The sequence below is a fragment of the Papilio machaon genome, chromosome 4 (genome assembly GCF_912999745.1).
Source record: "Papilio machaon chromosome 4, ilPapMach1.1, whole genome shotgun sequence".
Taxonomy (NCBI): Eukaryota; Metazoa; Arthropoda; class Insecta; order Lepidoptera; family Papilionidae; genus Papilio; species Papilio machaon.
The window spans coordinates 4766680-4781895 of record NC_059989.1 but is presented as its reverse complement, the minus strand read 5'-3'; the positions used below and the strand labels follow the sequence as shown (position 1 = coordinate 4781895).

At 35.7% G+C, this 15216-nt stretch overlaps 1 protein-coding gene across 1 annotated transcript in view; it reads left to right on the top strand.

Moving 5' to 3' along the window:
- Positions 1–15216, top strand: part of LOC106710650 (RNA binding protein fox-1 homolog 1-like) — a 49064-nt gene that overhangs the window by 22568 nt on the left and 11280 nt on the right. Inside the window, exons 3-5 of the mRNA XM_045686830.1 lie at positions 13026–13319; positions 14238–14528; positions 14617–14670. Coding sequence (XP_045542786.1) covers positions 13026–13319; positions 14238–14528; positions 14617–14670 — 639 coding nt within the window. The remainder of the gene's footprint in view (positions 1–13025; positions 13320–14237; positions 14529–14616; positions 14671–15216) is intronic.

The window sequence follows — 15216 nt, the reverse complement described above, 5'->3', positions numbered from 1 at the left end:
CTTAGTTGTATTACAAAAGATGTTAAAGAAACTTTGATTGAGAATACGCAATACGCCATCAATAAATGGATTTACACCCGCTGTGTGCTCTAATGTCCGATAATGGAAAAGGCATGAAACATTTCAAATTCGAACACTTATATATAATACGGGATAAATTACATAAGGGGTATGGGTACATTTCTCATTCCCATTTACCAAAATTCAGTACATATTTCACCCAATACCATATATCTTGTTTGGAATTCCACTCGCCTAGACCTCTTTAAAACAAGCCATTCTTCTCGCTGTAGGGATTTAAGAACATACTTTGAATGGTAACTGACTATATTAAAAGCATTTTATAAATTGTTATAGCTTAAACTTAAAAAAAAATATGAGAACTTAAATAAGAACATTCTTTTTTTACTCACTTTAATAATTTTATAATAGAATTTATTTATTTTCAATTAAATTATCTTTTTTAATGAAGTTACCATTACTTTTAAGTTAGTATTAGCAGACAATTATTATCTGTGTTAATGAACACTAATAAATATTAATATTTCTTCATAATAAGCGTTACTGATATGATAACCTTATTGAAAGTAATAATTTAATGAAATTAAGATATTCTCTCTTAATAGCAACGGCAATGTTAATGAACGAAAGGTTATTAATGTTTATAGATACATTTGTATAGGTATATGTACTGGTTGTCGCTCTCGACTCCGTCCGCGCGGAATTAAAAAAAACGTAACAAGTAGCCTATGTGTTCTACCAGACTATGTTCATCATCTGTGCCAAATTTCATCAAGATCCGTTGAGCCGTTCCGGAGGGAGATACCTTCAAACAAACGTCCATCCATCCAAACATTCGCATTTATAGTATTAGTAATAGAATAATATGTAGTAAAGTATACGTCTAACACATCATGATAACACAAACAGAAATAACCTGAGCGTTCAATGCGATTTCCAATCATACGTTGTTTGTATAACAACATAAATACAACATTAAATACGTACGCATCCATGAAAGTAGTATTCATGTATATTTACATCATACTGTCGTGACATTGTACGTCTCATGCCAAGCCACTAGATTGACACCTCTCCAAATGCCCTAACGATATGAAAATAAAAACAAAAAAGTTGTAGTAGTCGTTGGAACTAGATAAAAGCAAAATAAACATTTTACTTAATATAATTTCCACATTAAAAGAGATGTGGAACGAGAAGGAAAAGCTGAACTGACTTTCAATTGAGATAAAATTGTAATCGTTTTAAATCTTGACCGAATAGACTAATAAACCATTTTTTTTTAAGTAATAGTTATAACTGGCGGTAGTTACAATATGTGTTACTGAGGCGGCGGCCGCGCTCGTGCGTTCGCCAGGCCGTGCAAGCAACTCACGCGTGTAACTTCCCCGCAATTCTTAACGCACTCATTAAGCAAACGTTTGCTCATATCACGCCAGAATACATTTCCCTAACTACTGCTGTAACGATAACTTGCTCTTGCTGCTGAGGTTATAACTGCGAATAAATAAAATTGCATGAATAACGGAAAAGTGAAACAATTCATGAACTCTCATCCTCTAAACTTGTTATAGTATTGAATATATTAAATGCTCGACTACAAAAATATAAATGACAAACAATTGTCATGGCCTATTGAATATATTATAGCAAACAGATCTCCTGTACCTTCTATTGTTATGGCTGAGGACCATATTTAGTAACAAGTTTGTTAAATTTGATGATTATGGAAATGTATCGCATAATTATAACAGATACAACTAAAGGTTTTTGTAAATCTTTGAAAAAAATAATATAAACTAGTGTTAGAGATCATTAAATATTCCTACAGGATTTTTTTTGCACAATGTCAGCATCCATTACATTTCCAGTAAGCAGTAATTATCAATTTAAAATACATTACGGCATTTGCATTTGCATTGCTAATAAACATCGGTACACCAAGTGCCCATTATTGTGGCGACTAACATTTTCATATACGCAATAAATTACTATACATCAAAGAAAATATTTTCATTAATTTAATATTTCGACGTAGACGTATTTTAGAAAATAATAGCACTATATTACTTTTGCACAGTTGTGGTACGCAACCCCCAAGAGAATTTATACAATAAGCAATATCTGATTTCGTTTTCACTTCATTCAACACACCCACTAAAGAAACATGAATTGCAACATTCGGTTTACGTTTATTAATTCTTAAACACGAAAGCCCTGTGCTGCTGTTTCAAGTTGGCTAGAATTTCATGCAATTACATCAGAAACTTGACACCGAGCTAATGGCTGCTATTTTAGGTCTATTCTAATTATTTAACAAGCCTAAATTGTTGAGTCTTCAAGCCCGCCACAACCGCAATTGTTCTTTTATGTGCGGACCTTCTTTTCCTTCTTTATCCTTCTGGGAATAATCAATACCTGCACTAATAGTTAACTATCTTTACTCCATTAACTCTTATCTTACTATCTCATAATGTTGAGCTGGCGGCAAATTACTTCATAAAACATAATTAAACAAGGCGACCTTTGTAAAGATCCAATTTGAGTGTATTATATTTATTATGATCTAATTTACTATTTTATTAATGTAACATGAAGGAACAATTGTCTGTTCTTACAATTAATGTTAACTCCGTTGAATCCGACGACGATAAGGTGCAGTTTGCGAGGAATTAGCGGCACCGCACAGAGCGTTAACCCGATGTTTAAATTTGCTCCGCCATTATACGCGATGCGTGGAGCGTCCGTTGGCGAAGCGGAAGACGGCCATTCCGACCATTTACGAGCCGGCGCTCAATGCCTCCTGTCCCTATTGTGGCGCGTTTATTGACAACATCGCGTCTCGCCCTCGCCTCGGCTACGGTACGGCCTTGCTGTTATAATCTACATCGCACTGGTATCACTCGTGGTCGCATGTCAAATGTCGTTTTAACACGGCGCTTGTGTACAAACGATTCTCCTTAGATTTTATTGTTTTGTTGTGATTTTTATGCCCCATTCGTGATTTCGATATCGATCGTATCATAGAATTTTGTAAATTAAGTTAATGATTTCGAAATGTCCTTAAATACTCACATATTTCGAAAAGAATCACTAACCGCCAGTGTCTTATTTGCTGCTTAAACTGATCCCGCTCTGCGGTGTTTACAACATCATAGACCGCCGTAAATTCTTGTTTGATATCCAATCTCATAGGTGTAATGAAAATAAAAATATTCGCTAAAATGAACTAGATGATGTATATGCATGAGGCAGGGTGTTCTCTGCGAGAGGGTGCCACGTCGCCCCGTGCCGCGCAACTGCGGAGGCTGAGGTTACGCGCCTCGCTAAGCACTATAAATACATCCCTGGTCACGTAGCGCTACCGCTACAAAATGTTGAATATTTATACACAGTACTGTACCCCAAAACGGTAATATATAACCCCGAACAAAAACAGTTAAAGCGAATCTCGACTCCCATTCCGTCGCTCCTTTACAAAGTGTGACAAATTACAAAAACACCGCCCCGCTATAGTCCCTGAGAAGAATAATTCTGTAGCCTCGGGTGGACTCATTTCAAACACTCGACATTCACTTCAAAGGAATTGTTTACTTCGCTATTGTCCAAGGCTCTTATAGAAGATGCTCGTCATACTATTACTTGGTGCTGGGATAGGGCCCGTATAACAACGGCGATTGCGATGATGATTCTACCATGGCTATTATTCAGATTGTTACTGGATGACATCAACAGCGTTCGTTATATGAAGGCACTAAATTAGCCAACATGAATCACTCGCTCTAGTACCTAACGCTAGTTGTCGCCTATTTTAATTTAAAATTCATGGTGGGAAACCTGCTTTAAAGCATTAGATGCAAAGTTTTTTTTACAGTACTGGAATGTAAATAATATTCTAAATATATTACATAGCACGTTTAAACGGTTTTTCTTATTTGCCTATTTTAATATTTCCATTATAAAATATTATGACATCGCTTCCGCTGCCTTAAAGCTATTGATAAACAATACATAGAGTAATTAATAACATCCTGTCGTATTAGGATGATTAAAATGAAACAGGAATGCTACAGATGTGCGCATCTAAACGTAAATTTAAGTTTATATTTTTTTTTTTTTCAATCTGCTGCTGCCTTTTTTCATGCCAGGCGTCAGGCGGACGTAACATAAATAAACAAGTGTCGTGTTTAACTGAAACATCTATGAAATGTTCCCCTGCCTCCGAATACGACACCCCTGTTTATGTTTAAAGTACATGTGTTAAAGTAAATGTTACAAAATTGTGCATAAGCAAGTATCACAAACAATAAATTTAGTCTAAACAACCGTGCCTTTTTAAAATATACATCCAAAATAATTTTTGTTTTTCCTTGTGTTATAATATTGTTTTCGCTAATAATAGTCAGGTAGAGTTTCAATATAAAGATTATTTTCCTTTCATTTATACATTGAAATTGATCGATATATGCAAACATGTATATATATTATACTTTTATTCGGTTATTGACTCCTCATAATTTCGCTTTATTTGAATGAATCATTCTTTGCATATTAATGTTTTTTTTAATTGAGATGTCATCGGCATGGTCGTCGCATCGTAGCTAGACGGCTAGTTAGTATAAGAGTAAACTACAAATTAAATAGTCGTTGAACTTGGTCGTTATCGCGCCGCATGAACTATAACGACACTCTCCTTGACCGGCTTATCATCGCCCCTCGCAATAACTCAACATTTAATTCCATTTTAATACAAATATTTTAGTAACATAACATTAATATATGTTTAAATTAGCCAATATCTGTTTGTATCGCTCCAAAATTCATTACTATTTTTTCTAAATGCACTGTTTATTTATTTTAAATTTACATGTGAATTTTCTGTGTCTGTCTGTATTTTTTGCACCATCGTGTTTTTGTTCTGAACAAATGACTAGTTATTTCTATCAAGGCATATTTACGCCTGGTGACGTTGCGGCAGTCGTCTCCCTCGTCGGACGTGCTTCACTTGAGATCAATTGCGCTTAATTGTTCTTAATATAATTACCTAATTGAAAACGCTCGCTACGCGCCTCTACTCTAGTCGCATGTTTCGTCATTATAAACTCCGAACACTTCGTAACGATTCCAAAGGGGAATCATTAATTTCACAATTATCTAAGTGTAGTTTTTAATCTTTGCCACGAGATAACACGGTTGCACCGATGTGTTTAAACTCTGAACTTTATATTTTTATCTCAAAATACTTGATATGGAGTTTTTATGAAAACGCCACTATGTTTGTCTTTTGTACGACGCTTATCGTGATATTCAATATAAGTGAGAATTGATTTACTTTGTAAAGTCAAGACTCCTATATTACAGTTCTTTGGTGTAAAAGATTTTCATAAAAAGTTCAATACTTATCATCAGAAGACCCTGCTTGTATATCCTTGGAAAATATTTACTAGAGACCCGTATGTTTAAGCTTAAAAGTTTCAATGTCTTTGCAAGATATCTGGTTTAAATTCTATGAGATTCAATATTTGTGTTAGGTTGGTTATAAGGTTTTGAGTGCAGCCGTAAAAACTGTAACTGTGTACTAAAAGAGGCGAGCTGACACTATAAACAGTCAGCATGTTTACGCAGCTCCCCTACTGCGCCGGATATACATAGAATAGGACACACAACATGTGTGCCCAACACACAAATGGTCATTCTGACATTTCTTAGGCTGTAACATATTTATAAACTTTGTCTCTTCAATATTGCTGCCACAGAATCATAGACTCTAATTATAATGATCGTACGCAGCGTTGAATAGTATACAACTGTGTTTGTTTTCGTTTAAAACTTTTAATGGAAATACAAACTTTGTCTATAAGCCGGTTTCCCATCGACTTCAGAAATAAATATAAACAATAATAATAATTTGCGCTCAAATATAATTTATTCTTAAACAATTTTTTTTTCAATCTGAATTGATTTTTCAGCTGAACTATTAAACTTAACATTTTGGTGTAGTGTTTACAGACAAGTTAATTGCAAGCTACTTTTAAATCGATTTACAATTGTTTTTTACACTAGATTTACAGCTTAATTTTAATCTCACTTCTTACTAATATTATAAATGCAAAAGTTTAGATGGATGGATGGATGGATGGATGTTTGTTTGTAGGTATCTGCAGAACGGTTGAACGGATCTTGATGAAATTTGGCACAGGTATAGATCATAGTCTGGAAGAACACATAGGCTACTAATTAAGTTTTTCTTTAAATCCGCGTGGACGGAGTCGCGGGCGACAGCTAGTTTATTTATAAAGTAAACAGTTACATATTAATGTTTAATTACATATATGCTGAAATAGCCTTTATGCCGTAACATGACGATAGAAATGGTAACAATATGATAACGGTCGTATAAATTGGTGTGCTTAACTGATTATTGTAAAGTGGGTCGGGAAGCGGGGACTGTCCACACGGCTCAATGGGTCCTCATTAATTTAGGGGTAAATATGTTGTAGCGCTTTTAATCGTTACACAACCGAATAAATATGTGAACAATAAGAACAAGGGTCATGTTGAGCAGTCAGAATACAAAACAGAGAGCTCTCGCTGTCCACGGTCACCGAGTGCCCTGAACCTCTCCAAGCTCTGTTGTGCTTTAACCTATTTTCAAAACTTTTAAATTTATCGCCTCTATACAAATCTTTTAAGAGGTCTAGCAATATTGACCCACTTACAAAGTTGAAAATGACATTATGTCTCGAAGCAAAAAAAAAAAACTAAATTATGAGAGTTAAAGAAATTTTAACGAACCAGCTATAGTAAACTAACTTGTACTAGTTAGGGTGAAGGCTTACTGTACCCCTGCGATTCGTCCTACTTTACCCCTGCAATTCGTCCTAACCTGTTTCTGCTTGAAATTTAAAAAATCTAGTAAAAAACATAGGATACTATGTTTATTACTAGATTTTAAGCAAAAGAATTTTTAACATAAATCAATACAAATATAACAAAGAAACAACAAATAACATAAAAATTTAAATTTTTCGTCTTTATAATATTAGATTAAAGGGTATCATTTTTAGTACACACGAGCGTGTATACCTACACTATATATTTGCTTGTTGTGAATACAGAGATAAATAAAATAATAAAAAAAAAAATCCGTATCGTCTTCGAACTTAGCATTTTTGTCCCTAGTGGTTACTAATGACGGTAGCAAAAAGTTTTATGTGAGCTTCTACAATAAACTTTAATGCATATTCAAAATTAATGTATGTTATTTTAAAAAGAACTCGAGCAGGTATAGTTTGAGGCTGAATCGACAATCAGAAAAGATTATTAATGTGTTTAGACACCCTCCAAAACGACTTTCCATTGACAATCGGTATCAATACGCGCTGGTCGCGCCCGCACTCGCCCCCACACAGACGAGAGCCTTAAGACCCATTTTTCATGAAGCGCCCATTGTAAATCAACACAATAAGAGTAAAATTGTACTATTCACGAAAAATGTACCAACTCATTTTGAATATTTCAGGATTATATACCTTGGCTTTTATGAGGTTTCCAAAGGTTTCTTGAATACTTTCCCGTTATTTACTTTTGTTTTTTATTTCGAATCGTTTTTGTTACAAATTTCTTATGAATTTTATTTTACTTCGTAACTTTTTCATTCTCAAGATTTCCACACGATTGCAGGGTGCCAATAATTCCACTCAATGTTCGCAAAGGTTCACCGCACACGCCGCGCCGGCCTGACACTAACGAACTCGAATTGTATTGTCTTTCAATCGGCGCTTTCTTTTTTCTTTCAGTAAGATCTTTTCTATAAGTAATTTTAATATACATACATACAATATACGTTTAGATCTGATGCAATGTTTGCATTTTAACTGAAGTATACGTTAATCATAAACATTTATAAAAAGTGAATTCTAATATATTGTTACGTTGTTCATAATACTGCAAAAAACAAAAACCAGTTTAGATGACCTCAAACAGTTTTACGCATGTATTATGAGGTCAAATAGTCTATTACTTTTCGTTAGACCACCAACACAGTACCTTAATAAAATTCGCATTGTGCAAAACCGGATTCAGCTTTAAGTGAAAGCAAAAACATTTCTTGAACTGTTCCTAAGAAAGTAAAAGAGGAAAAGCAATCGGTGGCGTGCAGGAAAACAAGAAATGAGGTCCTATATCGGAAATGTAGGAGGAAAACTGGGGTGGCGCTGTAGGGCAGGGGGCCACAGCCGCGAACCGGATGTACAGTTGTTCTCGTATGTGTGTAGTTACAAATGTATGAATTTTTTACTTTCATATTTTGTTTTCATCGTCGTAGTTGATATATTATTAAGGATATAGAAAAAGTCGTCTGTATATTTAAGTATCGTATATTAAAAAGTTACAAGTAAAGCTTTTCTTCTACACACCGCATCGTATCTTTACAATATATCGTTAAATAAATCTTATAAATCTTATTTTCTGAATAACGCTCATTTTACATAGCGTACAGAACATTCATAAAACGATCGTAAAATGAAAATTTAATATTATGTATCGTTTATAAAGTACACAAATGTCAAATACTTTGTTAATAATCCCTACACAAGTGGAACATAAACGGGGCAGTTAACACGTTTATGAGGGGGTCGAGGAGAAACAGCTTCCTGTCAGGGCTAGATAACAGATTCATTTAGGTTGCGACGTGTATGTGAAAATTCAATAATCAAGGAAACTAATCTGCTAGAGAACTCGGGAGGCGTCGGAATTCGCGCAGTCTCTACAGACACCACACGATATATCGTCATTAAATATAATAATTTTGGTGGCATATGTTGCTGTATTGAGATCTTAATATTACATACATAAAGTTGAAACACACAAAACTTATTAAAACATTAATTGACAATTAACAGCAAGGATAAAAGTTGGCAAATTTTGTGGAAATTACAAAGATTAAGAAGAACGTACCACTGAAGTATCTGTGTTCGTAAAGTTGTAACTTTGATTTCACTGATGGAAAGAAAAAAATATTAAAATTTTAGTGCATAACAATATTTACCTACTATATACCTACTATACAATATTTGCAGTCGAAATTTCAAATATGCAAAATAAATTTTTGTACGACGTAACGACGATAGTGATATAAGAATATTGGGAGTCCTTCAATTTAAATATGCGTCATATACGTAACAAACAGTACGCAATAGCGAGCGAGCAGCCGGAGCAATTGCTCTCAATAACCACATCCTAATTTTCTCGTTTCCTGACGCCGACGAGCGCTGCGGCTCCGGACTCAGACGTCAACAATTATTTGCTTCGTTTCAAATCCGCTACCCGCTTCGCATTACTACTTATCTAAAGAATACTAGTTAGAATTTTTCCATATCCAAGTTCGCTCAGTCTGCACTTTCATTTCAAGCTAAGTGTCCTTCCCTTGCGACAATAATCCAGTTACTAAACGATGTCCACCCATGAGATAATATGGCTTACTTTGATATTTGTATTCGTACTCCTTGCGAACAACATTTACAACGTAAATGTGTTAACTTGGTAACTGAGTTTTTATAACCATTCTAAATGTAATATGTTAAAGGTTACGGTCAACGTAAGCAGAATTCTAACGAAATCTAATAGAGTATTTTTTAAGATTGTATAGATCCATATCAGTATTGTTATAAGTAATAGAAAAAAGTAAAACTGATTTCGGCTCTATGTGATTTATATGTAGGCGAAATAAAAGGGCTATTCCTATCCGAGTCATGGCACTGTGGTAGCGAGTCCCAAGGCTGCGTTGATGTGACAAACCCGGGAGAGAACTGCAGGGGTTGGGGCGTAGGCAGGGAGTAGGGTTCGAGTTCGCAATTTAATTTTGTTCTCGACGACTTGTAACCCAAATTAGATAACAACGCTCGTGTTGTAAATATTTTTTCACTTACATGATGTAGCAATCTATTATCATAGCTACTAATTTGCTTAATTAAATGTTAGCTAAACATTGATTTACTACTTGAAAATAATACAAGTTATCTTTATTTGTTTACGCTCATTCTTTCCACTCTCAAGTATATATATGTAACAATGTTTATTCCTTAACATAAAAAGAGGATGTGAAATAAAAATCGATCATCCAAAGCATTTCTTATCAAAATCCTTTTATACCTAGTACCATTTTACTCAAATTTTCTTTTTTCTGTAACATTAAATTTAAAATAGTTGGCGGTCATAAGGTTAACGTTGCATATCTTAACTATTATTTTCCGTTCATTATAGCACTTTAAAAACCTGCTTGGGTCTAATAACATTATTTTACACGTTCACATTTAACCTTTGTTGGTATGAATCACCAAATGAGCCAGATATCGGTGTCATGAAGATGGAAACCTAATAACACTGCCATATTCAGGCAGAAATAAACAAAAAGGTTGAAAACAAATACTCTTTGTTAATAAAATCATCCTCAATCCTGTATAATAAAATAAACACTTATTAATAAATAACAATCAGATATAATACTTAGCTAAAATAGTTTCGCTGTGAACTTTAACTTGAAGGTTAAATATTAATACTTGCGTCAAGTGAACGTTAGTAAGTTTTTTGATAACCTTAGATAGGATTTTAAATAATAATAAGTACTGTTGTACCAATAGTTCTTTGATTGTATATTTTATCGATATTTTTCATTTGATGAAAGGGATTCTTTCCGATAGGAGTATCAGCTACAAGTATTGATACACTACTATTAACTATAGCTTGACCAGACACTCGCCATGTAACGGAAAAATATGAAACTAATTTTGTTTACTTACATTAGAATATTTGAAGGCGATTGAAGTGCCAACAGGGCAGGATTTTTGTATTTTGGCTAGGCTATACCTATACATATGAAATTGTCCAAACACGCATTGCACATGTACAATCGTCATTCCTAATTCATCATGGGTCGATACCAAGATGTGCTATTTAACCGGTCTTTAACTCTACCATTGTATAACCTCGTGAAATCTATCAAACTTAGTCCCTGACATTTGATTTTTTTACGTTTGGTTTTCTTCTAATTACTCCGAAAAAGTAGTATGAAACTTTGACATTTAAAATATTCATAAATATACATGCACACAAGAGCTTACCCCGAACGAAGCAAAAAAGCGCACAACAAAATATTTGTGCAATCCTCATAAAGCCAGATTAGTTCCGCAGCGCCCATTCACAGCTTAGCTTTCCATTGTTCCCAGAAAAACAGACCTTTTTACTTTTGCGACTTTTTAGGGCAACCTCTGCTTGTTTTTCCCGATATAACAGACCGAAGTCGGCCCAATGTTGATACAACTTCTAAAAAGACCAAAAACCAACTCGTGCGTTATATACCTACACGATAGGTTTTAAATAAGATAAATAAATGTAATACATTACTATACCAATATTTTATGAAGTTTGCAGTCGTTCGGTAACACACACATACATCAAGCACTTATAACGCACGCTGAGAATTTTGGCAGAGCCGCGCACATACGATGTCAATGTTTCGAAGCGCAGCCCAGTAACGTCAGGGCGCTAGTGCCCGTATTTATTACTACGGAATTAGTATACGCCTCGGCCCTGAAACAGAATGCTAGCATGTGTTGCGCATCCAATTAAATTTTAATAATGTAATAATTAATGTCGGCGTTGTCGTGGCGATTTATCTGGCTGCGATCGTGCCACCGCACGCGAAAACAGGGATACATAATCTTACTTTACAACACAAATATTTACTTTTATGAAATAGCAATAGTTTCTGTGTGTTTATAAGTTTTGTATATTTAAATATTTGATCTAACTCGGGGCGCCTGGTCTTAATATTTCAGTTTTTGATATATGTGAACCGAACAAGAAAATTATTATTTTGTATGTTTTCGTGTATCGCTGTAAAGTGCAGACATATCCTCCGCTTCGCATTGGACCCTTCTTGTTATCTCTGGCGCACTGACAGTCATGAACGCGACATATCAGATACGAGAAGGGCGTCTGTTTGTATTCGCTGAGAACGCTGTTATATAAAACGAATTTTAGTTAAACCCATACAAGTAGGTACTGATATATAAATCAGCTCGGGAAATGTAACTATGAAAAATTAATCCATTTTCAATTACTCAGGTTGACTGTGTCTAGCGGCCCGCTTTTGCTATCAGACTATCGACTAATCTTGGCACGAGACTTCTCTCTAATCACATAACACGTTATACAAGATTACATAATCAAACCATTCTGCCCTATGCTGCACGTGCTTTGTACTCGCTATGTGCATTTGTGTTTAAAAGCTTTTGTTACAATAACATTTTTTTTTATTTAAAGTCATTGCATTTATAGCTTTTTTTGATTTGACCTAGGTGCAAGGTCTAGTAATTTTATTCGGGTTGCACTCATTATCTTTCGGTAATATAATATCTAACAATTGATCGTATACGGGTTCAGAAATAACGATCGTGGTCAGTTCAGTTACAGTGAGATATTGGCGCTTCGATAATGAGAAATTAAATAAATATCAAGTGTGTATACACCACACTTGATATTTACAATGTGTACACTATTCGAAACCGTTTTTTTTTTTTTCATAGTATAAGGTGGCAAACGAGCATGCTCTCACTTGAATCCCCCAAAATAGCGGAGTGACTGCTGCCCATGGATATCTATCCTCACTTGCAGATGCGTAGCCTACCTTAAATCGAGAGGGGACGCACATAAATAGTATATTAACCCTTCCTAAGCGTCCCGTCCTCCACCAAATCCACCTCCCTTCCCATCCTTTCCTTTCAAAAATAGGATAGGAAGGGGAAGAGGACTAAAATTTAGCTTCCGCCACCCACGTTCATCCAACGAAACGCGGAATTGCTTCCACTAATACTTCACACAATATGTCTTCTGTATGGTTACGGTATTTCAATGGTCGAGCCAGTCCAATAGTGCAACAGATATTTTCCTTACGTACTCTCCCACTGTTAAAAAGTGTACAAAAGGCAATCTTATGTTTCCAGCACATGGTGGGCACGGGTATGGGGAACCCATTCCCCGCGGCGGCCGCGGCGGCGGCGGCGGCGCAGTTCGCAGCCAACGGAGACGCGCTGGCTGGCAAGGCGGAGCTAGCCGCCGGCGTGCCCGCACCCCAACAGCCCTCGCAGCACCCTCAGCCGCCGCAACCCGCGCAGGCGCAGCTCGTGAAAAGCGAGGGCCCACCTCCGCCCGCGCCGCTCCCGCCCGCTAACTTTTCACCGCAACCGCCGCCACAGACACACTCACAGAATTCGATAGAAAATCAAAATAACAACACAGTAAGTACCTAACTTCACGACGAACCTATAGTTTGAATTCAATCCATCAATATCATATAAAAAAATACGTACATTTATTATTTTAAAGATTAATTCTTGGTCTATCTGGCGGAGTAAACTAAAAACATTTGACATCATTGACCTAAATTGAAACGAGATTTTAATTAATTGTTCAAAAACTCCTTTATATTTCTTCCACGCTAATTTATAGCGGCTGTCGCTGGGTTCAGGTCTTTGCGTATCTAAAATATTAATAGGTTTGGCTGCCAAACGCCGCCTCAGAACCAAACTACGCAATCTTAAATTGAAACATTTAAGTGGTTTAAAATAGAAAAAAAAAATTTATACTATTCATAACGTTCATGATTTCGACAGTTATAAATGCGTATGTTTTAGTATTCGTAAAGTTTATAACAGCAGGATTTGGAGATGATCAATTTACAAATTGAAATTAAACACTGCAACTGATGAATTAAAAGAGCTGGACCTGATGATGCCTATTAAGTTCCATTCGGTAACAGTAATTATCAGAATGTTGATAGGTCAGTCGGAATACATATAATAAAATGTTTATTTCAGCACATTTCAGAGAAGAGAGGACAGTAATTAATTCAGGGACCAGATTAAATTAGGAGTTAACGCGGTTTCGATCTAAGCACGTCTCTAACTTTACAAATTTAGCAACAATGTACTGAAACTTACTTATGAAGCAGACGCTGAATTAACCTTTTAATATTTGTAAAGAAAATTACTAGTCATTGATTGAAATAGATATGATATTATATATTCTTAATTAAAATTTCTTTTAGATAATGGAAATAACTTTGAATATTCGTTTAAACAAAATCTTTATATCTTCTTTCTTTTGCTACTAAATAAAAGCATATTATTTAAATGTGTGTCACACGTGATCCACAGCAAAATGAGAACGAAGGCACAGAGGAGAGCACCCCCGTGAGTGTGGCGGCGGCGGTGGCTCAGCAGGCGGCGGCGCAGCAGGTAGCGGCCGCGCACGCAGCGCACGCCGCACATGCCGCTCAGGCCGCGCACGCCGCCACCAGCGCCGCCAACGCCGCCGCCGCCGCCGCAGCCGCCGGGCCCGATAAGGCACTTGTTGTACCCGTCGCCCAGGGCTCGCAGCCCAAGCGCCTGCACGTCTCCAATATACCCTTCCGCTTCAGAGACCCCGACCTAAGAAACATGTTCGGCGTACGTATACTACTCATTAAAATTTCACGCACTGCATGACAACACTTCGCTTGAATACCGACTTTAACTACCGATGTTTTTATTTCAGCAATATGGCACGATACTTGATGTAGAAATTATCTTCAATGAACGCGGCTCGAAGGTAAGCACCGTTTTATTTCTGCCTCCTCCTCTAGCCATACGAAGTGGCCCTGAAATCCACGGCATTAACTTGGATTTCATTGTGGCCACTTTGACGATTTTATTAAGAGACCACGCGTCTTATGAAGCAATAAACGGCTTTTATGACATTATAATATACGGACATTAGCCGTAAGACTCCGTAATAAAACTTATTTAATTATATTATTATAAAAAAAATCAAAGTTCTGAAAGTATTATTGATTTACTTTTCATATAAAATGTTTATTGCTTCTGTATATTTGTGAATTACAGGAATTAAAGTGCTTTACCCTAACTCAAAAAACTTATTTTAAATCAATATCCTGGGAAACTCGTTTTTAATGTTGTGGAACACAAACATCTTACAAAGTTATAAGCAATTTTATATGAACGTTATGCAATAAAATTATAGTCAATCGATAGATATATTTGATTTTTAATCTTTCTTTTTATTTGACTCTTTTTTCCTGTAATTCACATACAACCTTCTTAGCTCTTGTCTATAAAAATATTTTTTTGCGATTGA